We start from the raw sequence: 24,854 nt of genomic DNA, 5'->3' as shown, positions 1-24,854 counted from the left end.
AAAGTCAATACTTATACCTTCCGTAGAGCCATCATATAAGCGTGCGATGCAAGCAGGAAAGAAGAAAAAAAAGTCTTGCATTAAGATATGATATGAAAAGCTGATCAATACCAGCTTGAGATCTATCAATTTTATGCTCCATCCGAACGCCATACTAAAATTTCAACCGAAATGAGTCCCGACCGATTTTACAACACACGATTCGTAAAGGATTGGCCCACTTTAGGAGTAATTCAAGAACGAAGGAAGGTGTGGTAAGTGGACGAGTCGGTATGCTCGCTGAAAGGATAGCCCAGATCCTTTAGGAAGGCCTCCAGCTGGTCCTTCTCAGATGGTGGGCACTGAATGCCAGCAAGCACCTTTCCAACGTCACCACCGTAGTTACGGTAGTGGAACAAACTGAGGTTCTGGCTGGGTCGGAGGGTGGTCAGGAACTTGGCCAGAGCACCAGGACGCTCTGGGAACTCGAACATGAACAAACGTTCATCCTTCACGTCGCAGCGTCCACCAACCAAAAAGCGGACGTGTCTCTTAGCAAGCTCGTCGTCGCTCAAATCCTTCGCCTTCATGCCACCCTTGTCCAGTTCTTCCATGATCTTCGTCAGATCCTTCTGCCCAGTAGAGGCAGACAAGGAGATACCCATAAAGACATCGGCAGATTCGTCCCGAGCATAACGGTAACTGAATGCGGTGACCGCGTGAGGGAGAATGACCTCGACTAGCCTAGCGAAAGAGCCAGGCCGTTCGGGGATGTTCACACTCAAGAGCGCCTCCTTCCGCTCACCCAGGGCAGCACGCTCAGCCACGAACCGTAGTCTATCGAAGTCCATGTTCGCACCGGATGTAATAGCAACCAGCTCCCGGTTAGGGTTAGGGTCGGGGTACAAGGAAACATATTTCTTGAGACCTGCCAGGGCCAAGGCGCCTGCCGGCTCGACGATAGATCGGGTGTCCTCAAACGCATCCTTGATCGCGGCGCATGTCTCATCAGTAGAAACCTGAACGACTTCATCAACTACTTCACGAGCCAGCCGGTAGGGTTCCTCTCCAACAGCCTTCACAGCAGCACCGTCGGCAAACAGCCCCACATCTTTGAGCAGCACACGAGACCCAGAATCCAAGGACTGAGCCATAGCATTCGCATCATGAGCTTCCACTCCGATGATCTTCACATGGGGTGCAATGCGCTTGAGGTAGACTCCGATACCAGCAATCAATCCTCCTCCTCCAACAGCGCAGAAGACAGCTTCCAGCTTCTGCAAGTTTGCCTGGCGCAAGATTTCCATTCCGATGGTTCCTTGGCCTGCAATCACGTAAGGGTCATCGAAAGGAGGAATGCTCGTTAATCCGTGCTGCTTCTCTAAGCGGTGCGCTTCCGCCTTCGCAGCATCGAAGTCGTCTCCGTGAAGAATCACACTTCCGCCGAGGCGAGCGACGTTCAGGTGCTTGATAGCCGGGGTGCCCGAGGGCATAACAATTGTTGCTGGAATCTTCAAATGACGTGCGGAAAAAGCAACACCCTGTGCATGGTTACCTTTACAATGTGTAAGCCAATTATCATATATATTACTGGCTTTGAGGACGTCTCACCTGCAGAGCATGCGATGACACCTTTCCATCTCTGCTCATGATTCAGATGTGCCATCTTGTTGTAGGCTCCACGGAGCTTGAAACTGAACACAGGGAGCAAGTCCTCCCGTTTCAGAAGTACACGACATTCCAAGCGGTTGCTAAGGTTGACTGCATGATGAAGGGGAGTCTCATTGATGACCTCGTAAACGCGGGATGTTAAGATCAATCGGAGATACTGTACGGTGGCGAGTGAGTCAGAGACGAACTAGATTGCCTTTTACGGAGAATTTAGTTGAATATCTCACATCTGGATAGCCATTGGGAAGTAAAAAAGCATCCGGAATACCCCAATCGGGTGGTACTCCCAATTGCTTTCGATCTTCCTGTTCTGAGTCAGGCGTGGGCACTGTTGAGTACTCGGTCAGAGCCAGGTTGCTGTACTTCGATGAAACGGGCGTCGCAGTGCCATTTGTAGAGGATTCTGCGGACATAATGCTGTCCACGTAGAGACGAGTCAGAGATTGATCTTAAGCAGCAAGATAAAACACACAGCCAAAGCGCGGACAAGAGAATTGGAACCGAAGTTGTAGATGACGGGCAAATGAATACTTATCTTCGCCGCGGGGAGATAAAATTCCGTGATCGGAGCAGATGAGGTTATGTCAGCAACCCTCATCCTCAGCCCTAAATCCTTCCGTCCCCGCCGCAGAGTATATCCCCTTCCATACTTCGATAGGCATGTAGGGAATACTCTCTGGTGATGACGAGTGAAGAGACACCGCGCTGCCATGTTCCTAGTGTACACAGCGATTCGGATAAAGTTGCACTGGTCCTTTTCGCCCAAACGAACTGGGGTCTCAGGCGCTGTATTAAGTACATAACAGTAGCCTCTTGAGGGACTTGGGATCATACGGTCTCTGGCCCGCCGGTGAACGAATTGATGTCAATTATAGATCTTATGGTATACGTATTGGAACTATACTGATAATTAGCTCAATAGGCATGTCTAACTGGCTCTAATTCATATCGTTCACCTTTCGCAGTGTTCAATCTCCGCAACATTGCAGCAACCTATCCTTCAAGGGACCCTACGTATTGCATGGTGTAAGGACTAGAAAGTATAATGCAATAATTAGGTGTCTTCTAGGTTCCGGAATCCAGTAGAAGTCATTAAAATCTTCTCTTCGTCATCCATAGTCGTCTATTCGTATTTTGAATAGATCCGTCCTCGACATGCGATCAATGAATGTGTATCGTATGATGATGTATGGTACGGTATGAAAATTACCCAAGTCCCAAGGTTTGCGACGTCATGTTTTCTTCTCAGGTAAAACAACCTCCTTGATATCTTCTTCTCCTACCACTCAAGTGGACAATCTAAGAGTGTTCAGATAAGGTTTGTAATGAACAGCTAAGTCTTGGTTTTGACTCAGTTGACCATTTTAAAGACTGCGACGTTGAAGCTCATTCGGAGCATCAGACTTCTGAAACATCACCACCGGTACGGTTCTCCGCTTCGCAACGTTCGCATCCTCTAATCTCTCTTCAAGTTGATCTTTCCCCCCGCGTAATATCCTTATTTTTGAAAAAATGAGTGGCGACCATGTTCCATCTTCATTCGATGGCAACCCGTACGTACCCGGACCATTCTATAATCCGCGCAAGGAACGCAGGGAACAAGCATTAACTTGAATGGGCCTCTAGTCAGTTCGAGGAGGAAACTTCTTTGCAGAAGTTCCGTAGACGTCTCAAGGAGGAGCCCTTGATTCCGCTCGGTATGGAATAACTCTTAACTGCTTCAGTTTTGCCTATTAGGACTACGCTAATCCGACTTTGGATTGCAGGATGCGCAGCTACCAGTTATGCTCTCTACCGCGCCTACCGATCGATGAAGGCCGGTGACTCGGTCGAAATGAACCGGATGTTCCGTGCCCGTATCTATGCCCAATTCTTCACCCTTATCGCCGTCGTTGTCGGAGGCATGTACTTCAAAACTGAGCGACAGCAGCGCAAGGAATTCGAGAAGATGGTGGAAGAGCGCAAGAGTCAGGAGAAGCGGGATGCCTGGCTGCGTGAGCTAGAAATTCGCGACAAGGAGGATAAGGACTGGCGGCAACGTCATGCGGCTATGGAGACAGCGGCCGCGGAGGCAGGAAAGACAGCTGCTAAGCCTAGTGCTGAGCATGATGCTGCTCGCTCCGCTATCGAGCGTTCCGAGGAGAAGTCTGTTGGTGTGTTAGATGCAGTGAAGGAGTTGTTGTCGAGGAGGAACTAGGTTTGATAGGGACAAGGATAACATTGTACGATTTTTTTAGGTGGACGACTTTCAATTGAATTTGGGTATCATATTGTACATATATACATTCAGAGATTGCTATGCATAGGATATTCTCATCTCCAACGCTTCATCTCCGTAGCTCCTTATAGTCACACTATACATTGCATCTTGGCACATCGCCCTGCGTATTGGGCATGTGCCGATAGATCCGTTTAAAACTCATAGGCTTCAATCTAATATTAGAAACTCGAAACAATCACAGGCAACTTAGCGAGAGGCCTGTTCATCGATGTACCGTCTCATCATCTCAAACTCCGATTTCCCTGTCTGTGTGCGGTTAGAAGTATGTCAGATCTATAACTGTGCAAATCCATACCGAAAGCAAGTACCGTATATGTTGCTAGTAAAGATTGGTTAGCCACAGGCCGACCTAGATGCCAAACAGCATATTGTGCATACCAAATCTGTTATATTGCGGTGGCGCTCAAACTCATGGCGAGCGTAACTGCGCAATTCGTCCCGTGTCGACGATTTGGGGATTTCTTTTGCATAAGCTAGTCAGTAATTGATGCTGCTTCCGTGATAACCTGGACAATCTGACTATGTAATGCTCGGGTAATCTCCCTCCAGAACCCGAGAACTCGCTGCCTTTGGATGAACTATTTAAGATGTCAATAGTGTACAAAGAAGAATAAAATGACATAGCCATGAGCTACTGACATGGTCCAAACTCATTGCCGGCTTCCTAAGCTTCGACGACTGGCCGCGGGATACGCTAGCGAGCAATTGCAAAGATGGCCGCATTTTAGTGACTGCCTCGAGTAAGAGAAGAGAACCAATAGTAGTAAAGTAAAGAAAATAAATAACCCTAGTGATCAACACATTCTATAAGTAAGAAGTAGGTTCACGATGATAAATTGATACTAAATGAAGATCGGTGGCAAAATCAAAGGCGGTCAAAGACACTGTGGGTCAGTGGTATTGTCATGAAATGAAATGAATTGCATACGTACCATACCTGCCTGTACTACGGAGTAGTATTAACATTATGTTTTGATGGTCGTTGAATGGCCAATCGATTGTTTATCACGTGAGGCGTTCCTGGCTTCCCCGAACTTTTTTTCGGAGCCGGCGAAAAGATCGCGACTCTTGGGATCCCAAAGCATCAGCATTCCCGTGTGGGTGGACGATAGTCATGAGGTGTCCTTCTCTCGCGCGGTTGCCATACCGCGCCGTTTCTGGCTTACCCAGATCTGCCGTTCGTCTTCAGTCTCAGAACTTCCTTACCAGAAGATGCGCGTCGACGGCTGTTCTCCGTTCTCCCACTGCTGCCCCGGCTTATCAGTCTGTCCTGAACAGACATCTCCAGCAAAGGAGATATGCCTCAGGTACTGCCGCTGCTGTGTAAGTACTATCTTTTGAATAAATATCTATCGTTACTTTGTTTTGATCCAATTGCTAACCGCACAATTCTTACTGTATAGTCTTGAAGCCGCTGCCTCGGACAACTTGTCTCAGGAGGCAATCATTGAGAACCTTAACCCTGTTGAGGCAGAGCGGCTGTCCAGAGTCCGGAATATCGGTATCGCTGTAAGACAGTCCAAGAACATCCGTCAAAGCCAGCGCATTCTAACGTACTTCTGTTATAGGCGCACATCGACAGCGGCAAGACTACATGTACCGAACGTGTCCTTTTCTACACCGGCCGTATCAAGGCAATTCACGAGGTTCGTGGAGGTGACAAGGTTGGTGCTAAGATGGACTCCATGGACTTGGAGCGTGAAAAGGGTATCACTATCCAATCCGCTGCCACATTCTGTGACTGGGTGAAGAAGGACGAGGATGGCAAGGAAAACAAGTATCATTTTAACTTGATTGATACACCTGGACATATCGACTTCACCATTGAAGTCGAAAGAGCGCTGCGTGTTCTCGATGGAGCCGTCATGATCCTGTGTGCTGTTTCAGGTGTCCAATCTCAGACCATTACCGTCGATCGACAGATGAGACGTTACAACGTTCCCAGAATCTCCTTCGTCAACAAGATGGACCGTATGGGAGCCAACCCGTTCAAGGCTGTCGACCAGATCAACAACAAGCTCAAGCTTCCCGCTGCTGCGGTCCAGGTGCCTATCGGTGCTGAGGACGAATTCGAAGGTGTGGTCGATTTGATTCGCATGAAGGCGATTTACAACAGAGGACCCAGCGGTGAGGAGCTCTTTGAAACGGAAGAAATTCCCGAGAAAGTCAAGAGCACTGTAGAGGAAAGGCGGAAGAAGCTCATCGAGACTCTTGCTGATGTGGATGATGAGATCGCCGAGCTCTTTATTCTTGAAGAAGAGCCTACCGAGCAGCAGTTGAAGGCTGCGATCCGCCGCGCAACCATTGGCCTGAAGTTCACTCCAGTCTTCATGGGCTCTGCTTTGGCGAACAAGTCCGTGCAACCTATGCTGGACGGTGTCGTTGACTACCTTCCCAACCCTGCGGAGGTGCAAAACCTTGCCCTTGACAAGAAGCGTGATGAGGCCTCGGTAAAACTTGTCCCATACCAGTCCCTTCCACTGGTTGGTCTTGCTTTCAAGCTGGAAGAAAGCAACTTCGGTCAGTTGACATACATCCGTGTATACCAAGGAACCCTCCGTAAGGGTGCCAATGTTTTCAATGCCCGTAACGATAAGAAGATCAAGATTCCTCGCATTGTCCGTATGCATTCCAATGAGATGGAGGAAGTTAGTGAGGTCGGTGCCGGTGAAATCTGTGCCGTCTTCGGTGTTGACTGTGCCTCTGGTGATACTTTCACTGATGGACAACTTGGCTATACCATGTCTTCTATGTTCGTTCCTGAGCCTGTCATCTCTCTTTCGATCAAGCCCAAGAACAACAAGGATGCCGCCAAATTCTCAAAAGCTATGGCTCGTTTCCAGAGAGAAGATCCTACCTTCCGGGTGACCTACGATGTCGAGAGTGAACAGACTCTTATCTCTGGAATGGGTGAACTGCACCTTGATATTTACGTGGAGCGCATGCGTCGTGAATATAGTGTTGACTGCGAGACTGGCCCGCCGCAGGTCGCATACCGCGAGACCCTCGGCAACCGGGTTGAGTTCGACCATCTGCTCAAGAAGCAATCGGGAGGTCCTGGAGACTACGCCCGTGTGGTTGGTTGGATGGAGCCAACCGGCAAGCTCGATGACAACGTCTTTGAGGAGCAGATTGTTGGTGGAAGTATTTCTGAGAAGTTCCTGTTCGCTTGTGAGAAGGGTTTCCATCTTGCTTGCGAGAGGGGACCTCTTATCGGTCACAAGGTGCTTGGTACCAAGATGGTCATCAATGATGGTGCCACCCACATGACGGATTCCTCTGAAATGTCCTTCAAGAATGCCACCCAACAGGCCTTCCGTAAGGCATTCATGGACAGCGGCCCAGCTGTTCTTGAGCCTATGATGAAGACTGTTGTGACTGCTCCCGCTGAGTTCCAGGGTGATGTCATCTCGCTCCTGAACAAGCGCAATGCCACCATCAACGATTCCGAGGTTGGCGTTGATGAATTCACTGTGTACGCCGATTGCAGTTTGAACGGCATGTTCGGCTTCAGCAGCAACCTGCGTGCGGCCACTCAGGGTAAGGGTGAATACACGATGGAATTCAGCCATTATGAGAAGTGTCCTCCTCAAGTCCAAAAGGAACTTATCGCGAAGTACCTCAAGGCTCAGGCCGACCGTCACAAGAAATAAACCTCTTACGGCTAGACCAAGAGTTTTTGACATGTTTTACTATTGGAGTTGTTTTTGAGCGTCTCCTTATCCCATATTCATCGGCCGGTTTACGTTCTTCAATGAGTGCTCGGATGGAGGCGAGATTTTCTTTTTACCATCTTTTTCATTAATTTGTGTCATGTATTATATACATTTTAGACCCTGTGGGCTTACGAAGATATTATTTTAAAAATCAATTTCGAGCGTGATTAAAACAGTGTTCGTTATCTATTGTACCTTGGGTGGGTTTACAGGTTGTACATATATCTTCTGGGTCTTTTCATCTCCTCTCATATACTTTCCGAATACAAGGCATGAATCATATATTCTTATCTATATCTTTACAACATTATAAATAAAGGCTATGGGTCCCACAGAAGGCAGGTTTCACCGTCGGGGGGTTACCGAGTTGAAGTCCTAAAGCGCACCTTCACTGCTCGAAAGCTCTAAGCACAGCAAGAGCAGCAACAGAGAATGTCGCAACGCGATTATGACCTGTGTTAAGTTAGCCTTTACTCTCATTTTTGGAAGGGTCGCATAAATAAACATACCACCGTATGGCACACGCTCCCATCTAACACTCTTAACCACACCGGCGTTCTTGCTAGATCTGTTCTCCCAGATAAGCACTTCATTCTGACTCTTCGGGTCCTTCCTCTCGTGGACGAGACGCCCAGGAGCATTCTTATCGTTCTCCCCTGTCGCAGCAACCCAAACGCGACGTCCTTCGTACCATGGGATTTCGGCATCGTTATACGCATGCACAACGGTTAAATCCAAACCCTTATCCGCATAACCAATGGCCGAATCATTCTGAGCTGTTGGCCCAACTCCCGTTAACCGTGCCACTCGCGCAGCGGTATCCCAACGATCAATGACATGGCTCTTCGTCCAGTTCTTCACACGAGGGTAGCCAACAAGAGGGGATAGGATCGGAGGTGTGAGGCCCTTCAGGCTGTAGGTATCAAGGAGACTAGGTATATTGCTAAATGATGCGATGAGGATGACGCCGGCGAAGGGTTCGGGGTCTTTGATTGCGGGCTGGATGGCAGTTGGGTCGGGAGATCCGAATGCAAAACGCTCGGTTACCGCGGCGCTGACGGCTGTTCCGAGGCTCTGGCCTGTGATGACGATTCGAGACGGAGGGATGTTCAATGGACTGGAGGTGAGGAAGTTGAGCAGGGCGACTCCATCGGTGATTAGGCCTTCTTCTGTCGGGGATCCGGTGGAGATGCCGAAGCCGCGGTAATCAATGGCGAAGACATGGATTGGGTTGGAGGGTGTCGACAGGCCCAGAAGCATGCGGTAGGTTTCCGGGCGTTGAGCGGAGCCGATGTGAGCGGCATTGCCGTGGACTGGACGGAATGGTTTAGCTTATAAGTCCTGGGCTTTAAATATGGTAGACGTACAAGCCACCACGACCCTGGCATTGGGATCATTTGCCAGCAGTTCGTAGGCGGGAGTTTTGGTATAGTCACTCGCTGGACCGGAGGGTTCATTGGCATTTAACTTCTCCTCGTGCTCCCGACAGAGGTGAGGAGGGAGCAGATGCCACGCGTAGAGGGTTTCATTATCAGGTGTCACCAGATTGAATGGCTGGACCTGTGTCTCTACTGACGTTAATGTACTCCTTGCATGATCTGTCGTTTAAGAGTAGGAGGCCGTAACATACTCAGGAAACCGAAAGATTCAACCTGGTCGACGTCTTCCCAGAGAGCTGGATTGGCCTTGTGAGCATAGAGGGCACTATACCAAGACTGTAAGCGACGAAGCACAGCAAACTTGAAGTGAAAGCATGAGAGCCTACAATCTTTGAACGGTTGGGAACGTCAAGGCAAAAATGATGCTCACGTAGACAAGACCGCCGGCAGCCAGCGACCAGTAGGCCTTTTTGAAAATGGACTGAAGTTCAACCATCTTTATACTACTCCTTCAGTGATGTTGTTGATCGTAGAAATTGTTAAGGTCATTTTATCGGAATTAAGAGGGAGATAAGCTTCTTATCGTACACCGCTTCTTTTACCGCCTTCTAAAAAAAGCGATCTAATCTGTTTGGTATAAATAGTTCGGTCTGTTCATCATACATAAGACGTGATACAACACCTAAAAGTACAATTATCGAATATCAAATTGCGGCCGATAGTAGAATGAAAAAGACCGGCTACGCGAGACTCAATGGTTTATAGACCCATCGGTACAAGTCCAGTTGGTGGCCCGTAATAATCCTTCAGCTCCTCTTCCTCTTCTTCCTCAGCGGACTCCTCTCTGTTTTCGATGTCTGATTCATCATCAACCGCTCGGCCCCTAGAGAGCCGGCTGCGGTTTGCAGAGACTGGCGTTCCACTCTTCTTCTTATCCTCTACATCATGCTCGTCGCCTGCTTCTTCGCGTGGTAGTCGGAATGCAAGGAACCCATCAGGAGCGCGCTCTGCCCGGTCCATGATCTCATTCATGTACTTGCGCACCTCATCAGGAGGCTTGACCACTCGAGATAAAGGCTCGAGGACTTTAGCGTTGGAGCTATGAATGCGGAATGTAACAGGTTGGTAATATTCTTTCAGGTTGGTAGCCTTGGCCGCGTCTTCGGGCTTGTCTTTGGGCTGAGGCTTGTCTGAGTCGGGTTGACTTGCTGTGGTGGCTGGCGGAGCTTTTTGGTCAACTTGACCACCAGCTGGCTTTTCCCCTTCAGTTGGGGTCGGTTTACTATCAGCAGCGGCAGTCTGGCTGGTAGGAGGTTGCGCAGTACTCTCCCCTTTCGCCTTTTCAATCTCCTTTCCCTCCAACTTCTCGCCTTCTTTGCTTTTGTCTTTATCCTTCTCTTTATCCTTGTCTTTGTTTTTGTCCCCCTTCTTCGACCTTGACGCCGACTTGCCTTTAGTTCGCGAGTTTGCCACTTCTGATGCTATCTCTATAGGAAAGGGGGTGTTCGGATCCACCTTTCTAACAAGCAAAAAAGATGCAAGAACGGTGTTCCCGTCTGGAAGCCATTCCAATATAGTATACTCTGGAAACAGGTAACGATCTCCAGAGCCAGCATGACCCGAAGTGCTACTTCCATACGGTGTTAAGGGTGATGTGAACTCGAAAACAACCGACTTGTAGTTCAATCTCGGGGGTGGTGGCGGGGGAGCTGGTCGATAGTAGGGAGCCGGAGACCCGTACTGCGGAGGCCGTGACTGAATCGCAGGTGGATGGCCCTGATATGGTGGCTGCTGGTAAGGTGGGTATGGAGGCCCCGGTCGCGATCCAGCGGATTGGTTCTGTGGAGGTGGCATAGGCCGCACCGCAGGACTCTGTTGCTTAATATTTGCGGACGGTTCTGCAGTGGGCGAGGGCTGAGCAGCTGCAACCCCAGGCTCCTGTTTGACTTGTGGCGTTACACTGGGCTTCTGTGATGGTGTTTGGGACTGATTCGGCGCACTTGCACTAGGGGTCTCAGGCGTAGAGACTACTGACGGCGGGGGTTTCGGGACATGGACTTCAACTCGTGGGTAAGGCTGTTCCTGCGGCCGTGGCTGTGCTGGTTGTTGTGATGGTGTGGTAGGCTTCTTTTGTTGTTGGTTCTGTTGCTGGCTTGGCTGCTGCGGGGGTTGTGGAGGTTGTGGAGGCTGTGAAGGTTTTTGGGATGTCGGTGGTGGTTGAGATGCTTGTTGCGGTGTCCTCGGCGATGCCTGTGGCTGATTAGGCGTTTGGGGGTGGGACTGATGTTGCTGTTGCTGTAGCTGTTGCTGTTGCTGTCTTTGCTGTTGTTGTTGCTCTCTTGCGCGAATGATCGCATTCAGCTCATCGATATGAGCCTGAAAAGCACGAAGCTGTTCTTGAGAAGCTTTGCTCGAGGCGACCACTCTCATCAACGCCTTCAGATCCGGGTCTGAGGCAGCTCGGGTTGCAAGCATCTGAATCACTGGATCCGGACTAGGCTTTGGAGGCTGGGCTTGTGAGTGCTGTGATGGTGACGGCCGCTGGGCCGATTGAGATGGACGTTGAGGAGGTTGATTAGGTGTTCTGGCATGATGCGGCGGTGGTGGATGATTGCCCTGCTGATAAGTCGGCTGGGGGGAAGCCGAGTGGGCGGGCGGGTTTTGAGGGGGATGTTGTCGTGCATGTTGAGGAGGAGTAGGATAGGGTTGGTATTGCTGGAAGTTATTAGGGTGGCCGTAGTGAACCATCGGCCGCTGAGGGGGTGTGTATTGAATTGGCGGTGGCGCATTGGGGTCTTTGACGGTGTAGAGCATAGCATCGAAGAGATGAGGACCAACAGCAATGTTACAAGGCCCGACCTTCGACATGGATTCCTTGGGAGGGTTTTTGCCCTCAATTTGCTCTCGTTTGGTCTTCTTTGGTTTCGTCCAGTATCGCACCAGGATGCCATCGCTGAGCCATTTCTTTTTCGATCGTTCCAACGAAGCTAGGAGAACCGCACTATAACCAGGTCAGGCACCATCGCCTTTTGATCAAATACATCAAACTCTCAGCAAGATCCAAAACCCTACCTTTCTGCATATGACTGATACTCCTTCGCGGATAGCGTCTTCGGCTGGGGTGATGGCACAGTGGGGAGACCCTCCCCGTCTTTGATTTTTGTTGGCAGAGGATTTTCGATAACCTCGACAGGGGGAGGAGGTGGTGGGGTTGGAGTCGGCGGCGCGGCAGCAGTCGAAGCTCGTTTTTTTGACGAAGATTGTGTAGATTGCGATTGAGAGGGTGCTTCGGAGGCTCGTCTCTTCGACGCCGGTTCGCGGCGTTCGCGAGCGGAAAGTCTGCGTTTTTCGGCCATGAAGGCAATGAATAATGATTAATAATAGGTAATGCAGTTATATAGGCCACTATGCGAGATGAAAACCATCTCGACAAATACCGTGGTGCCAAAACCGTAATTGAAGGGGAGGAAAGGCGCGATTAAGTCGCGGAGAGAAAAAGAGACGCGGGAGCGAAATTTAAGGTCGATCACTTTTATTTTTAAGTCGATTTATGCAAAGTCCAATGACCTTCCCGTAATGGTTCGAACATCAGACTTGCATTCAATTTATTCTGAGAAGAAAAAAAAAAAGAAAAGAAAAAAAAAAGAAAAGAAAAAAAAGAGAAAAGAAAAAGAAAAAGATAAGATAGTCATTCAAAAATAGAAAAAAAAAATGTCCTTGATCTTCTATGTTCCACTCCTAAAGAATCCTTAATTACCATAAGCTCGGAAAATGCCATGATATATGTATCTGATGAAGCCCGTTCTATACCGGTATGAATACATGTCCTAGAAGATGTCATCTTGCTTGGACAGAGTATTTAGATATTGAAATATGAGTATTAGTATAAGATAAGTTGATAATTTTTCTTATTAATGTATTACTAGAAGACAGCAATTTGCCCTTTGTCCATTCCAGATTCACTCATCAAAAGACATGTATTCATTAGATCCTGTGCATTATCAAGAACCAATTCACTGCCTGCAGCATCAAATGTCCTGTACCTCCAGAACGCTTTAAGAAGATAAAACCCATATCGCATTTATCGTCAAACGCTTCCTCCACCCCGTCCGTGACTATCGCTAATTATACCTGCCGTTTCTAATAACCATCTAGCTCCCTCCATAGCGGAATCTCCAGCCCCGGCCTTTATATTCAAACTTCGTCTTCTTTCTGCTTCCCTTGCTTCGAAATCCCACTTCGCTTTTTGTAGGTCGATGGCACTCTTCTCGGAGGAGGAAACATCAGGATCAGGGACAAACCCCCATAGTTCAAGGTTGTAGATGTCAATGTGCGTTTTGGTGGCATGGTCCGAAGGTGAGCTGGTACCGGCAGGGAGGAAAACACCATTATGCCCGAATGGGGCGACATGAAATTCTGCCGTCTCAAGACTCGTATCTATCGTTAGGCTGCCCGCGCCTAGCGGCGAGGGGGCTAGGCGTTGGCTCCGAGATGCCGGCGGTATTCGACAGCCAAGCGAAATACCCGAATGATTGGAGAAATACGCTGCGGGAGTGTCGGGATTCTGTATTGAAGATGATGGGTTCCCGGGCAGCAGTAGGTGTTTCGGAGACAGTTGGAAAAGGCAAGGAAGGGCAGATGTCTCCGAAAGTCGAGAACTCTGGGCTGAGGATCCGGATTTCCAGGGTTGTGGCAAATATGCTCCTAGTGTGACCATATGCTCACCAGACGGCCCGGCAACGGCCCCCTCAAGCAGCAATAATGTGCCCGACTGCCAGGTAAGAACATTGTGAGAGAATGAGGTTAGAGATGAGCCATGCGCTGCCGTAGAGAAAATGGGATGTAGACGTAAGTTATCACGGAGAAGGTTCTTGCTGCCGTTGGGGGATGGAAGGAAAAATGACAGATGTGATACAATGCTTGAGTTCAATATCGCAGACTCGAAGCTTCCCGGGAGCATAATTGATGCAGGTGTCGGCAAGGGTGTCTCTGACGTCTCATCTGTAGGCTCTGTTGAGTCGCTTCGGCCACGCTTTTGGGACAGATTCAAGTTCTTGCTGAAAAGTAGATGCTCGAATAGTGGCGTCAAAGGATCAAATAGATACGGCAACGATGTATCAATGGTTTTAGCAAACGCTTTATAGCTAATCCCTCCCGACTCTTCCTGAGGAAATGCTGCTATGATATCATCGGCTTGCTGCCTTACAGTTCGCATTCGCCCTTCACTCATGTCGGACGTATATGTCTTTACTGGTTCTAGGGGCTTTAAAGGTGAGATGGCAAGGAGTAGCATCAGAAGGCGACGAAATGTGGCAATAGATATCCGAGCTTCATAGACTGCCTTATCAATGCGGGAGTCGTGCCTGAACACCTCAATCGCGTCTAAAGACTCCAAAGCCGCAAGCGCAAGATCGTCGTCATCGTCTTCGTCGTCATCGTTCGTAGGCTCATCCACAGAAAATCCAGGCGCATGGGATTTAATAGCGCAAGAATCGCACTTATCTTCCTTAGAATCCTCATCGTTCGCCGGCTGATCAACGTCCTTCCTCCCTACATCGGCAAGGCTCCCAAACAGCAGCCTGATCCTGTCCTTCCGCGCTCGTCTTAAGACTTTCCCATATCTCTCGGTTAGCAATACAACTACTTTAACCATGGCCTCGAATGTCAGTACGCTTGGAGCCAATGTGTTCTGGAACGGAAAGGCCCCCAGGTACGACACCATACGGAAGATCACCGGACCAGCATCCAGTGGACACTCGGCGTCACTGCTATCTGGTATAGCTAGAAAGTCGGACAAGATCTTTTCATTCCAGTACTTCAACTCCCCTTGCCCCGTCGCACGGGTAAAGAAATTGTCCTTGAAGTGGGTTAATTCTAAGGGAGTGAAGCATTTGGTTGCGAAGCGTTCAGCAAGCATGTGACTTAGCTCCTCTGCTCGATGTTAGAACTGAATAGGCGACTAGGCAAGGGAAAACATATCCTCTCTATTTTGTGGATTGGGACACGTCAAGTACACAATCATAGGACTACTAACCTGGCGAGGAGGCCGGGCCAAGTTCAGTCGACTGGCTTAACCCCATTTTGCAAGTGAAACAAGTATTGGTATGCTCAATCGCATCAGACAGACAAATTGAGAGGGATTCCTAGAAGTGGTCTGCTGCTTATGTATCATTTGTCGATCACAATATAAAACGTTTTCGGCTTATCGGCCCAGTACTTTGTACTGTACAAGGTGGCCCTTAAAGTATGTCGGGGAAAAGAATACTGCGCCCGCAGACCAAGATTGTGCCACTGAGGTGAGACCTTGGATACGTAACAAATACCTTGATGGCCAGTAGTATCCATCTAAACCAAAGAGGTAAAAAGGCTGCTTTGTTGATTCAAGAGAAGTTGAGAGTCTAGCCCTTCCATCGGATGACGACGTCACGGGCCTTGGCCTTGGCGCCTTGGGCATTAGGCTTTTTTAGGTAACTGACGTTTCTACAGTTGGAGTCCATTACCTAAAATTCCTTCTCTAATTGCTCGGCGACTATCGGAATCTCAAGATATTGTGATCATATGAGAAGAGTCTCGTCACAGGTCAACTGGGTTTTGATTCATAACTTCTTCGTCCACCTCTCGTTACGGGTAAATACATTTTGAGGCAGAGAGTATGAACAGCGCTCAGATTTTATAACATAACAACGCCAACACCTCCCATCTTTTTCTCGTCCGGCAGGTTCTTCTCGTTAACACCTCCTGGGATAGGGGCCGTTCTGTAGTTGTAAAGGTAAAAGTGAAGCTGGCCATCACCTGCACCGAACTTCAGCTGCTCCAAGAAGAGAGGGTTGTCGTGCAGGGTGAGGGCGTTGAACACATCGAAGTGAGCCTGTAGCGGGTATTGTAAGCTATAAGGGACATACTACGCCGATTCAGGAGCTATTTGGGTTTCTTACCTTCTTGGCCTGGATCAAGGCATCGTTCATCAGAAGTAGAAGACGCTCTTTCAAGGCCTTTAGATCCTCCGTGAATGCGGTCTCGGTTGCATAGTAATAGAGGTAAGCAGCACGCACCTCCTTATGCTTCGGGTGCTGAATGACCGTAGATGGGAGGTTGTAGAACGAGAAGAAGTCAGTAATCTTGTGTGTCTCAGGATCTTCTACCACATATGACCAGACAACTTGCTCCTTTCCTTCGCCGTCCTTGTGTACCAGCCAATGCTCAATTTCCTCTCTTGTGAAAGCCTGGTTCATATCAAAGCGCTTCAGATACCGCTCGAGCAAGTCGTGGACTGCGTCAATATCCTTGGTCCCCATGGGACGCAGTCCAGGCGTAGATGTAGTGCTGGGAAGATGATTCTTGGTGATCTGACGGGCTTTGGTAGAGCCATGAGGAAGGGGCGAGAAGCCGACCTCATAAAGCTTCAACCAGTCCAACGGACGGTGATAGTAGCGGCAAGAGCTGACTGGCGTAGGCAAAACCACACCGGCAGTATAGATGGCTTGGTAGATTCCATTCAGGTAGCAGCGACGGGTTATCTCTTTGATGAGAACGGGAGTCAAACGCTTAGATCGCAGTTTCTTGTGGATACAGAGGAAATTGATTTCCGTCACCTTGAGCTTCTGATCGCGAACACGGATCTCGGTAGGCACACCGCAAATAGATGCGACAAGCTTCTTAGACTTGGTAGCGCGAACGCCCACATGCCATTCCTTTCTCCAACCGGGAGACATCAGAGCCCTATCATGTTTGTAAGTGTTAGTTTACGTTAATCTACCTCATGTTATGATAACATATTTATGCCAATGCTAATAACAACGTACCAATGCAAAAATGACTGGGAGTATCTAAAGCGGAACATGGCATTATCGTCCTCCACGTAATGATATGTTAACAAGTCCCACAATTCCTGCAGCTCGGTCTCGTTGGTCAAATCAAGAGTTGTCCACTCGAAACCTTCGATGAGCTGATCGGGCTCCTTCGACACCTTCTCGGGGTCGATGATCTTAATGGGACCTCCGCTGGCATTGCTGGCCTCATCGAAACGGGGGACGGGTTGTGTTTGCCAGAACCTGTACGAAGCCATGTCCTTCTGGTTCTTCCCACCGACCGATAGACCAGTCAGCAGCTCGGAGATGGTCATCTTGCGCAATGCCTCCGCAGCTTCTTTCTTGTCCATTCCGGCCAGCTCATTCTTCAGCGCCGGGTTATTCTCCAACAGCTTCTCCACCATCTTAGGGGTGATTGACGCATCCTTAGGCTTTTGTTCAGAGCTACCTGCTTGTGTATCCTCAGCCTGGGGCGCTTTGCCCTTGGTATCCTTGGGGTCCGACATCACGGCGGGCGAGGTGATGAGGAGGGGGTAAGATTTAAGCGGGTTGAGTGCGGAAGGTTTTCAGGTCCGCCGCCCCACGTCGCGCCAATTTCGCGGGGTCAAGCTTAATAAATACGTAGTAGTAATCATAAATTCATTGATAAGTAAACAATTCAATTCACTCACTCGAGCCACAACAAGGTCTCCACCAAATATTGTATGCACCCTTCGTAATTGGTGGAACCAAATTCTACTTGGCGCTTTCTCTAACTTATTCGTTCCCGACAATTGGCGTCCGACGTACTACAGCGTAATTGAATGTACAGCACGTCGAAGTATAGATTGTCCGCTATGTGTGATCTCTTGCCTCGGCAAATCAATACAATGGATGTACACACAATTTGAGACGAAAGCGTTCAATTGGTTTTCTCTGATCTTCTCCAGGCTATATTATATTTATATATTCCATATATGAACTGAATTCGAGGTTTGTTGAATCCCAAGATAAACGCCTCTCCAGATTTATACCATCCCACATGCTAACATGAAAAGGACTACCAGCCCTTCTGGGTATCGTTGAGTATGTTGTTGAGAACACTGCATAGACAACTAATAATGTCCAGATCTCCAATTCCACGTGGTAGCGAATCGCAGATAAAAAATAAAAAAAAGAGTTCCACGGATGTATCTCTTCATTGCGGACCCGGCTTGGTCTCAATCACGTCCAGGAAACCGCCAACAAGATGTAAACTGCCCGTGACAAAGGTCATGATGGGTGTTTCATCGTTATCTGCACGTTCTCTCTCCTTCGCTGCCAAGTCGCGGGTGAAGTCAACAGCTTCTTCGATGGTGCTATACACGTTGACCTCGGCACGTGGATCAATTGAACGCCATTTCTCAGCAAGGCTGTTCTGAACCTGTAATCTTTCCACCTCAGATGCGCTCGTGTTCATGCTTACGAGGTCGGGTCGATAACCTGCCTCTTTGTACGTTACATTGGTACAGAAAATCGCATGAGTAAAAGGCTGCTCGGACTTAAGAGCTGCAGCTAGGGTGTCATAGAGGGCTTGGGCGAGGGCATTGCTATCACGAGTTTGCTGATTGAAGATCAAAACGCGCAGCTTTTTGTTTGCTACCGCACCGGATGAGGAATTTGCGTGTATCTGGGAGGTGAACCATTGGCCGGCCAGCTTGATACTCTCTAGAGTATGACCACCGTCAATGAACCAGGTGACATTCTTTTCATGCCGGGTTTCACAACGTCCACCTAACCGAGCCAATTCCAACCCTTTGCGGAATTTAGCAGGCAAAGGCTTCTTCATAAAATCATCGGGAATGTCTTCGATCCCGACTTTCTTAAGAAACTCTGCAGCCGTTGCGATCGCTAGAGCTGCGTTTGTGCGTTGGAAATCGCCGGCCAATCCAAGTTTGACATTGCTACCACTGGCTAGGTCAGGATGACCTGCAATGATTTCCAATTGGGTTCCCTTATCCGCTGCACGGTCGTATAGAACCTTTTCGGCACTGGCGGCTTGAGGAGCACTGAAGCCTTTGACTCCAGGCTTTATAATACCACCCTTATGCCAGGCAATTTCTTCAATCGTTGTTCCCAGCATAGCAGTATGGTCAATGCCTAAGCTAGTAATCGCAGTCGCGGCAGGCCGTTCGAGGACGTTCGTGCAGTCGTACTCTCCACCGATGCCACACTCTATCACTGCAGCATCTACACCTTCACTCAGATAAGTATGAAATGCCATAAGAGTCAGGTATCGGAAATACTGCGGCTTAGTTCGTAGCTCTTCCGGGTTCTCACCGGCCACTCGAGCCGCTTCTTCAAGCCGGTCCCAGACCTCGAAGAAGTACCGAGCAAACTTTTCTTCGGAGAGCGGTGCACCATTGATTTGAATGCGCTCTCGGGCAAATCGCAAGTGAGGAGATGTATAGAGGCCGACATTTTTGAGGTGTGGCGCAGAATCATTTAATTCAGAGGGCACCGGGGAAGTGTATTGAGATAAGATGGAGGAGATGAAAGCGGAAGTCGAGCCCTTACCCTTGGTACCAGCAACGTGTACAGGATTAAGACGGTTCAGATCGGAGGGCTATATAGAGAAAAAGGTGGAACTGCAGTCAGCAATCAACTGTACAGCCCTGAATTATCCACTACTACAGTGGAAGCGCAACATTCACATTATCCGCGGGAAAGGTCGCGAACCTGGTATCCAATGCGTCGGAGCCACTCAATAGTTTCGGGAAGAGACCGTAAATTCATTTGTCGCCGGTCTCCTGTCTCCCTCAGCTGTTGGACAACTGCGAAGTTTGTCTGCAGCGAATTCAATGCTGCAATTGCAGCCTGTATTCCGGTCTTTAGAAGAGTATCTGGAGATCAATAGCTTAGAAGCCTCGGCATACCTCATAGTTGCGGGACATTCTGGCCGGATGGAATGAAAACCGGCGGATAGAATTATAGTTATAGAGAGTGTGTATGCGAAACCCCCTCATGAAGATAAAGAAAATGTATGACGTGACAATTCTATGAGCTAAGTCACGAGGGGTTCCTCGTCGCATTTCCGAAATTCAGCCCAAATTAACATGTATGCTTACGTGAGCGACGGAGTCTACTCATATTAACTACTAGTACTCTGTACGGAGTAATGTATCTATAAATGCCTAAGGTGGTACTAGTAACTTCCCAACTCTTAAAGATCATAAGTTTATGTGTATTTGTATGGGTTTAGTAATATGACGATTTCTATCATCATCACTTTATACGATGTAAATTTCTTAAAGGTGCATGCAAAGTCTTGCAAAGTCAACGGAAAGGAGGAAGAAGGCAAAGGAAGCAGTAGGGAAGAAAGGTAAAACAAGATATGAATAAGAATAAATCTATACGGTCAAAGAAAGATCATGCTATTAAGGCTAGAAGGATAACTTGAAAATATATGAATCCCATAAGAAAGAAAGCAAGGAGAGGCTAGAAGATAGCGCATATAGATGTGGTACTATTCACAACCCCACAACATCAAAGTAGGTAAAGAGGGAAACTGTGTACCGGACACGTACCATATAGCATGTAAAGGAACTCGGCAATGAGAGCAGCCTGAGTAAGAAACTATTCAATCCTGGTTTTCCCTTCTTCCAGAAAGCCAAGTCGAGCATTGCTATAGCCCCTCTGGTGCCTTCTGGAAGGAAGAAAGTGCCCAACAATAGGATCCGATCGGGCCTTGATCATCGCATCTTGATACCCTTCGGATCCAGCAGCTGGTGTATTCAATTTGGGCCAGTTCACCTGCAACTTGTTAGCGTGGAGCATATATAACCAATTGGCAAGGAACTAACGTAGAGCATCCCGTGCCCAAGTATGAAGCGCGCACACCAGGCAGAGACCACCAGCCAGAATATGACGAACAGACGCAAAGGCCACACGGCAGCATCAGGCAAACGCCTCGTAAATATTGAAATTAGAACCATGAAGACACCAGCAGCAAGGATATAAGGAATGGACTGGATAATGAGGGGTCGGCGGTCTAGGAAAAGTTGAAGGTTGCCAAGTGTTGAATTCGGAGGAAGGTAGGTGCCCAAGAAGACATCAAACCCATCTTGCCTGGGGCCATCCAAGAGGTTATTTTTCACGTATCGCGTGATGGAATTGTTCAAGTCTTGAAGCATGCCAGCGCGAGTACGCTGGCCAGTGCGGGTGAAATCGGTCTTCAGTGCTCCGGTGCCTGAGTACGATTTAGAGACAACGTCTGCATTATCGGCCCAGATGTTACGGAACAGATCCTCAAAGTCCCGGTCGTCATTTGCAGCTTCACCTTGACGTAGGATCCCTGCGTCAGTGAGCTGACGTGTTACCGCCCAGCGCCCAAGCATACTCTGCACTACGTTCGTCCGGTCCAAGCAGTCCATACAGTTGGTACGAACAACGCTAGTTTGTGAAGATCGTATATCCAGCTGTCCACCAGGCACACCAGGATCCTCTACACCACGGAAATAACCGCCTCGCGTAAGACCATCAATTAAACGGTCCATCAGCAATTCCGCGCGGTGCCATTGCAACCCCTTTGTTTCGTTGTGAAAATCGAAATAGATGTAGTGGAGACGGTCCAATTCCTTTTGCCTTTGACCTGGCTCAAGGGCATGTATCTTCTCGGATGATACCGCGTCGACCTCTGTACTCTCGGTCGATGGAGAGACTAAAATGCGTACGAGCTGCTCATACGCATCCTTGACCCGCTCCTCCCTCCCTTTCTGGTTTACAAGGTTGACCAAGTAGTTTTCGCCATACAACCGGATCTGCTCAGCAAAATGCTTTCGTGCAGCATCAACGGCCGTCTCCACCCCACGAACCTGGAGTTTGGGAGTATACTTGAGGTTGTTAACTTCGGCCCAAAATACGGGGACACTACCGCGAGTCTGCACGTAAGCCATGACCTGAAGGTCCTGGCCCGAATCTCCAGTTTTTTCTTTCATGGACTGCCCTCCAGCAAAACCCGATAGCCCACCAGTCGCATCGTTCAGGATCACAATCTGCTCAGTTTCGTTGTAATTTGAAACGTGGCCTTGTTCATCTATGCCACGTGAGAAATATCTTGTCCCAGCGCGGTGTCTAGATCTTCTTGTAATGAGAGCAAAGGTAAATGTAGTCGACTTGACCTTTGCCGGAGTGATGCGTAACATTCCATACATTACAGGAAGAATATAAGGATCAACCCCAGGCTGGGGTCCATAGCGTACGCTCGTTGTATCATGCCCTCCGAGGCTAAAGTCTATGAGATCGGATTGAATGAAGCGGTTCCAAAAGAACCGGTCATCGGCTCGCTTCCACATCGGCAGGCTAGCATCGCTTTGCGACTGACGCTGGAAACTGTTGGTGAGGTCCAAGGCATAAGAAAAATACATCGGTCCCGTGCGGAGGAGCTCTTTTAGCAGCGCCAGATACGTGTCCTCATCATTGTCATGTAGCGGGCGTTCACGAAGGGGTAAGAACTCAGTTCCTGCAACTTTGTATACCATATGCCCGCGTAGTCGACCCATAGGCAGCGCTTTGGTGATTACGATGATATATTTGTCTGCGCAAGTCACATTAGAAGTCAGGCTAATAGCCGAGGTTTACAACCAGACATACCCAGTTTCAACTTGATCATGCCCAGTATACCGGCGATACTGGAAATGCGCTTAGCACCAGGAAGGGTGCCATCATGCAATCGTAAGTCGCCTGTTGGGCGGTCAACGACAAGCGTGGGAGCACTCGGTGAAGAGGGTGAGGTAAAAGCGTAATGAGAGGAGGAGGCGTGGAGGTTGATATCGCGGAACGGAAGGAGAGTAGCAGCCATTGTTGGCAACAGCTCACTATCTAGACAAGGGGGGGAAAGGAAAGATGATGATAACAACAATACAGACGAAGTAGATAGGAAGGAATATGAAAACTAAACTAAAGAACGTGGGGTGGGTGGATATAAGGAAAAAATCACCGCATGGTTGGAAAGAAAGAAGGTTCAGGCAGAGAAATTGATTGTCAGGAGCAGGAATGACGATCTTTCAGGAAGCCTAGGGTGTTGTGTATTGTAACTCTGAACGCAGCATGTGGTGATAATAATACCTGCCAATTGCCGCCAACATAGGTTAAGCCAAGCCGCCACACCGCCCCGCAGAACGGCCAGTCGGCTTGGGCCAGGTGTGGCTGAATCCCTTCGTCATCTACCCTTACCTTACCGGCAGGCCGCCATCAAACCTCCTCCCAGCATCCGATCCCGTCTTCAGTCCAACCTTCCCGTCGAAAGGAATCTTCCACGTTTAGCGCTTTTTATTCTCACGGTCCATCTGTGTACGGTTTTTATTTCCTGCCACTCTACCTATTTACAACGTTACTCTTCCGACTATAGAAATCATGGCCTCCAGAGCCGCAGCAGGCGCCCGTCCTGGTGCCAGATTCGCTCAGTTCAAACTTGTCTTGCTTGGTTAGCTATTTCTTTTGAATATTCTCTACTGCGTTACCAGTATCAGAGAAGCTGACATATCGTTTCCCCCCTTCTAGGAGAATCCGCTGTTGGAAAAGTTGGCCTATCTTCGCTTTGGTTATTTTGACGGTCGCTGACGTCTTTCATTACAGAGTTCGCTAGTATTGAGATTTGTCAAGGTAGGTTTAGAGCTAATGAATTCTTTCCGATATTTAAGATATCCGGTTCTAGTTGGGGGCTCGACGTCGCTTACTTGTTCAAGGATCAATTCGATGACTACCGGGAGTCGACAATTGGCGCTGCCTTCTTAACACAAACCATTTCCCTGGACGAAAGCACGACGGTCAAGTTCGAAATATGGGATACCGCCGGTCAGGAGAGATACAAGTCGCTAGCTCCGATGTACTACAGAAACGCCAACTGCGCAGTAGTTGTTTACGACATCACACAAGCTGTACGACCCCGGTCATGACTCTCGGCTCTTGTTGAAGCAATGAATTACTAACGTAGCAATCGTCGTATAGTCGTCGCTGGATAAGGCCAAGTCGTGGGTGAAAGAGTTACAACGCCAAGCGAACGAGAACATTGTCATCGCCCTTGCGGGTAATAAGCTTGACCTTGTTACAGAGAACCCAGACAAGAGAGCTATCCCAACCGCAGATGCCGAGGCCTATGCACGTGAAGCTGGCTTGCTTTTCTTTGAGACATCAGCGAAGACTTCCTCGAACGTACGGGAACTGTTTACAGCAATTGCGAAAAAACTTCCTCTCGATCAAGCCGGGCCTCGAAACTTGCGCACAAACCCCCGTCCGGGTGTGGACTTGCGCCCAGAGGCCCCTGGCACTCAGGGCGCCAACTCCTGCCAATGCTAAATTTTAACCACAAGCTATCGCCTTTGTCTCGCTGTATCTCTCATGTTCGCATTCTTTCCCCCCGTCTTTTTCAATTATTTTTAGATACGGAAGGTGCACGTCTTCAAGGTTATCTATGAGACTCTTATGGGCCACTACCAATAACTTAAACCAGAATGCTTAATTATCTATCGGTGTCGTGATGATCATGGGCATGACCCAGAGGAATTATGTGAGGATTCAGTCGTCGCTGTGGGACCGAATGCGATTGCTTCGCTGATCTCAGTCACCATTTCTCTTTCATTTTTTCCGGCCATGATATTCGATTGTAGCTACTTAGTGAGAAGGGAGTCGGATATCGTGCAAAGGTCTAGTTGGATCTGGCTTTCTAGACATTATGCAGCAGGACTGTGCCTGCGCTTTGTGCTTTTCCTTTACATATCAGTTGCCCTTATTTTATTTTATTTTTATTTCTTCAGCTTTATTGTTCTCGGCGTCTGTATCCATGTCTTCCTGTTGGGCTGAATTCATGTTACATCTCTTCCCCTTATTTTCGGTCGTCGTGGGATCGTCCGTATGCTATTCCTATATAATAACTTTTTCTTTAAATTCTTGACGGGAAGTTCATAACCATGTGTTATCTTTTTGCATATATCAATGGTCACGTAGCTCCAAGTGCAAAGTAGGTCTTTGGACATAGTAGTTCCACGGAGAATATTCTGCCCCG

At 48.6% G+C, this 24,854-nt stretch overlaps 11 protein-coding genes across 11 annotated transcripts; 3 read left to right on the top strand and 8 right to left on the bottom strand.

Annotated features, from left to right (window-relative positions):
• Positions 1–45: 45 nt before the first annotated feature.
• On the bottom strand, positions 46–2,386 carry BDV27DRAFT_132804 (threonine dehydratase, biosynthetic). The gene is made up of 3 exons (XM_032067962.1): positions 1,878–2,386; positions 1,591–1,807; positions 46–1,534 (listed from the first exon to the last, which is right to left on the bottom strand). Exons 1-3 carry the CDS (start codon positions 2,061–2,063, stop codon positions 234–236), a joined length of 1,704 nt encoding a protein of 567 aa, XP_031924703.1. The 5' UTR covers positions 2,064–2,386; the 3' UTR covers positions 46–233.
• Positions 2,387–2,945: 559 nt separating this feature from the next.
• rcf1 (respiratory supercomplex assembly factor RCF1) lies at positions 2,946–3,964 on the top strand. The gene is made up of 4 exons (XM_032067961.1): positions 2,946–3,073; positions 3,123–3,203; positions 3,277–3,347; positions 3,417–3,964. The coding sequence occupies exons 2-4, from the start codon at positions 3,163–3,165 to the stop codon at positions 3,845–3,847; spliced, it is 543 nt and encodes a 180-aa protein (XP_031924702.1). The 5' UTR covers positions 2,946–3,073; positions 3,123–3,162; the 3' UTR covers positions 3,848–3,964.
• A 13-nt stretch (positions 3,965–3,977) lies between these two features.
• BDV27DRAFT_132800 (LYR motif-containing protein 2) lies at positions 3,978–4,742 on the bottom strand. Its single transcript, XM_032067960.1, has 5 exons — positions 4,571–4,742; positions 4,452–4,509; positions 4,310–4,392; positions 4,227–4,250; positions 3,978–4,177 (listed from the first exon to the last, which is right to left on the bottom strand). Exons 1-5 carry the CDS (start codon positions 4,652–4,654, stop codon positions 4,118–4,120), a joined length of 309 nt encoding a protein of 102 aa, XP_031924701.1. The 5' UTR covers positions 4,655–4,742; the 3' UTR covers positions 3,978–4,117.
• A 268-nt stretch (positions 4,743–5,010) lies between these two features.
• Positions 5,011–7,930, top strand: BDV27DRAFT_26931 (elongation factor G). The gene is made up of 3 exons (XM_032076178.1): positions 5,011–5,254; positions 5,335–5,440; positions 5,500–7,930. The coding sequence occupies exons 1-3, from the start codon at positions 5,046–5,048 to the stop codon at positions 7,582–7,584; spliced, it is 2,400 nt and encodes a 799-aa protein (XP_031924700.1). The 5' UTR covers positions 5,011–5,045; the 3' UTR covers positions 7,585–7,930.
• Positions 7,931–7,956: 26 nt separating this feature from the next.
• Positions 7,957–9,528, bottom strand: BDV27DRAFT_132797 (alpha/beta hydrolase). The gene is made up of 5 exons (XM_032067959.1): positions 9,413–9,528; positions 9,278–9,351; positions 9,015–9,215; positions 8,157–8,960; positions 7,957–8,100 (listed from the first exon to the last, which is right to left on the bottom strand). Exons 1-5 carry the CDS (start codon positions 9,520–9,522, stop codon positions 8,036–8,038), a joined length of 1,254 nt encoding a protein of 417 aa, XP_031924699.1. The 5' UTR covers positions 9,523–9,528; the 3' UTR covers positions 7,957–8,035.
• A 57-nt stretch (positions 9,529–9,585) lies between these two features.
• Positions 9,586–12,522, bottom strand: BDV27DRAFT_132795 (uncharacterized protein). The gene is made up of 2 exons (XM_032067958.1): positions 12,099–12,522; positions 9,586–12,027 (listed from the first exon to the last, which is right to left on the bottom strand). Exons 1-2 carry the CDS (start codon positions 12,380–12,382, stop codon positions 9,786–9,788), a joined length of 2,526 nt encoding a protein of 841 aa, XP_031924698.1. The 5' UTR covers positions 12,383–12,522; the 3' UTR covers positions 9,586–9,785.
• A 462-nt stretch (positions 12,523–12,984) lies between these two features.
• Positions 12,985–15,388, bottom strand: BDV27DRAFT_132794 (TLD domain-containing protein). The gene is made up of 2 exons (XM_032067957.1): positions 15,061–15,388; positions 12,985–14,957 (listed from the first exon to the last, which is right to left on the bottom strand). Exons 1-2 carry the CDS (start codon positions 15,104–15,106, stop codon positions 13,114–13,116), a joined length of 1,890 nt encoding a protein of 629 aa, XP_031924697.1. The 5' UTR covers positions 15,107–15,388; the 3' UTR covers positions 12,985–13,113.
• A 199-nt stretch (positions 15,389–15,587) lies between these two features.
• Positions 15,588–17,401, bottom strand: BDV27DRAFT_26913 (glycylpeptide N-tetradecanoyltransferase swoF). Its single transcript, XM_032076177.1, has 3 exons — positions 16,829–17,401; positions 15,962–16,745; positions 15,588–15,894 (listed from the first exon to the last, which is right to left on the bottom strand). Exons 1-3 carry the CDS (start codon positions 17,338–17,340, stop codon positions 15,697–15,699), a joined length of 1,494 nt encoding a protein of 497 aa, XP_031924696.1. The 5' UTR covers positions 17,341–17,401; the 3' UTR covers positions 15,588–15,696.
• Positions 17,402–18,011: 610 nt separating this feature from the next.
• Positions 18,012–19,746, bottom strand: BDV27DRAFT_147686 (tetrahydrofolate synthase; the record flags this gene model as incomplete). The annotated part of the gene is made up of 3 exons (XM_032070790.1): positions 18,012–19,418; positions 19,532–19,669; positions 19,729–19,746. 3 exons carry the CDS (start codon positions 19,744–19,746, stop codon positions 18,012–18,014), a joined length of 1,563 nt encoding a protein of 520 aa, XP_031924695.1.
• A 267-nt stretch (positions 19,747–20,013) lies between these two features.
• BDV27DRAFT_26907 (Sac domain-containing protein) lies at positions 20,014–22,871 on the bottom strand. Its single transcript, XM_032076176.1, has 3 exons — positions 22,445–22,871; positions 20,656–22,388; positions 20,014–20,605 (listed from the first exon to the last, which is right to left on the bottom strand). Exons 1-3 carry the CDS (start codon positions 22,650–22,652, stop codon positions 20,429–20,431), a joined length of 2,118 nt encoding a protein of 705 aa, XP_031924694.1. The 5' UTR covers positions 22,653–22,871; the 3' UTR covers positions 20,014–20,428.
• A 174-nt stretch (positions 22,872–23,045) lies between these two features.
• BDV27DRAFT_132789 (Rab family GTPase) lies at positions 23,046–24,603 on the top strand. Its single transcript, XM_032067956.1, has 5 exons — positions 23,046–23,276; positions 23,354–23,373; positions 23,429–23,455; positions 23,539–23,730; positions 23,801–24,603. The coding sequence occupies exons 1-5, from the start codon at positions 23,207–23,209 to the stop codon at positions 24,146–24,148; spliced, it is 657 nt and encodes a 218-aa protein (XP_031924693.1). The 5' UTR covers positions 23,046–23,206; the 3' UTR covers positions 24,149–24,603.
• The last annotated feature ends 251 nt before the right edge of the window (positions 24,604–24,854 follow it).

Source organism: Aspergillus caelatus (assembly GCF_009193585.1).
Source record: "Aspergillus caelatus strain CBS 763.97 unplaced genomic scaffold BDV27scaffold_167, whole genome shotgun sequence".
NCBI lineage: Eukaryota > Fungi > Ascomycota > Eurotiomycetes > Eurotiales > Aspergillaceae > Aspergillus > Aspergillus caelatus.
Note: the sequence above shows the minus strand (reverse complement) of the source record. Positions and strands in the feature narration are given on the sequence as shown.

Bases quoted from the DNA above. Each gene is read 5' to 3' on its own strand.
- rcf1 (XM_032067961.1), top strand. From the start codon at position 3,163: ATGAGTGGCGACCATGTTCCATCTTCATTCGATGGCAACCC. The intron at 3,204-3,276 runs GTACGTACCCGG...ATGGGCCTCTAG, and splicing joins TCTTCATTCGATGGCAACCC to TCAGTTCGAGGAGGAAACTT. The intron at 3,348-3,416 runs GTATGGAATAAC...TTTGGATTGCAG, and splicing joins GGAGCCCTTGATTCCGCTCG to GATGCGCAGCTACCAGTTAT.
- BDV27DRAFT_26931 (XM_032076178.1), top strand. From the start codon at position 5,046: ATGAGGTGTCCTTCTCTCGCGCGGTTGCCATACCGCGCCGTTTCTGGC. The intron at 5,255-5,334 runs GTAAGTACTATC...CTTACTGTATAG, and splicing joins TCAGGTACTGCCGCTGCTGT to TCTTGAAGCCGCTGCCTCGG. The intron at 5,441-5,499 runs GTAAGACAGTCC...CTTCTGTTATAG, and splicing joins TCCGGAATATCGGTATCGCT to GCGCACATCGACAGCGGCAA.
- BDV27DRAFT_132789 (XM_032067956.1), top strand. From the start codon at position 23,207: ATGGCCTCCAGAGCCGCAGCAGGCGCCCGTCCTGGTGCCAGATTCGCT. The intron at 23,374-23,428 runs GTTGGCCTATCT...CTTTCATTACAG, and splicing joins GAGAATCCGCTGTTGGAAAA to AGTTCGCTAGTATTGAGATT. The intron at 23,731-23,800 runs GTACGACCCCGG...ATCGTCGTATAG, and splicing joins TTTACGACATCACACAAGCT to TCGTCGCTGGATAAGGCCAA.
- BDV27DRAFT_132804 (XM_032067962.1), bottom strand. From the start codon at position 2,063: ATGTCCGCAGAATCCTCTACAAATGGCACTGCGACGCCCGTTTCATCG. The intron at 1,808-1,877 runs GTGAGATATTCA...GCCACCGTACAG, and splicing joins TTCCCAATGGCTATCCAGAT to TATCTCCGATTGATCTTAAC. The intron at 1,535-1,590 runs GTGAGACGTCCT...CACATTGTAAAG, and splicing joins TGTCATCGCATGCTCTGCAG to GTAACCATGCACAGGGTGTT.
- BDV27DRAFT_132795 (XM_032067958.1), bottom strand. From the start codon at position 12,382: ATGGCCGAAAAACGCAGACTTTCCGCTCGCGAACGCCGCGAACCGGCG. The intron at 12,028-12,098 runs GTAGGGTTTTGG...ACCTGGTTATAG, and splicing joins TATCAGTCATATGCAGAAAG to TGCGGTTCTCCTAGCTTCGT.
- BDV27DRAFT_26907 (XM_032076176.1), bottom strand. From the start codon at position 22,652: ATGGCTGCTACTCTCCTTCCGTTCCGCGATATCAACCTCCACGCCTCC. The intron at 22,389-22,444 runs GTATGTCTGGTT...TGACTTGCGCAG, and splicing joins CATGATCAAGTTGAAACTGG to ACAAATATATCATCGTAATC. The intron at 20,606-20,655 runs GTTAGTTCCTTG...AACAAGTTGCAG, and splicing joins TTGGGCACGGGATGCTCTAC to GTGAACTGGCCCAAATTGAA.
- BDV27DRAFT_26913 (XM_032076177.1), bottom strand. From the start codon at position 17,340: ATGTCGGACCCCAAGGATACCAAGGGCAAAGCGCCCCAGGCTGAGGAT. The intron at 16,746-16,828 runs GTACGTTGTTAT...CAAACATGATAG, and splicing joins TCCCAGTCATTTTTGCATTG to GGCTCTGATGTCTCCCGGTT. The intron at 15,895-15,961 runs GTAAGAAACCCA...TACCCGCTACAG, and splicing joins CCTTGATCCAGGCCAAGAAG to GCTCACTTCGATGTGTTCAA.
- BDV27DRAFT_132797 (XM_032067959.1), bottom strand. From the start codon at position 9,522: ATGGTTGAACTTCAGTCCATTTTCAAAAAGGCCTACTGGTCGCTGGCT. The intron at 9,216-9,277 runs GTATGTTACGGC...TAACGTCAGTAG, and splicing joins TGAATCTTTCGGTTTCCTGA to AGACACAGGTCCAGCCATTC. The intron at 8,101-8,156 runs GTATGTTTATTT...AACTTAACACAG, and splicing joins GGAGCGTGTGCCATACGGTG to GTCATAATCGCGTTGCGACA.
- BDV27DRAFT_132794 (XM_032067957.1), bottom strand. From the start codon at position 15,106: ATGGGGTTAAGCCAGTCGACTGAACTTGGCCCGGCCTCCTCGCCAG. The intron at 14,958-15,060 runs GTTAGTAGTCCT...AACATCGAGCAG, and splicing joins TGGCCCGGCCTCCTCGCCAG to AGGAGCTAAGTCACATGCTT.
- BDV27DRAFT_132800 (XM_032067960.1), bottom strand. From the start codon at position 4,654: ATGCGGCCATCTTTGCAATTGCTCGCTAGCGTATCCCGCGGCCAGTCG. The intron at 4,393-4,451 runs GTCAGATTGTCC...CTTATGCAAAAG, and splicing joins GATTACCCGAGCATTACATA to AAATCCCCAAATCGTCGACA. The intron at 4,178-4,226 runs GTATGGATTTGC...AACCGCACACAG, and splicing joins ATATACGGTACTTGCTTTCG to ACAGGGAAATCGGAGTTTGA.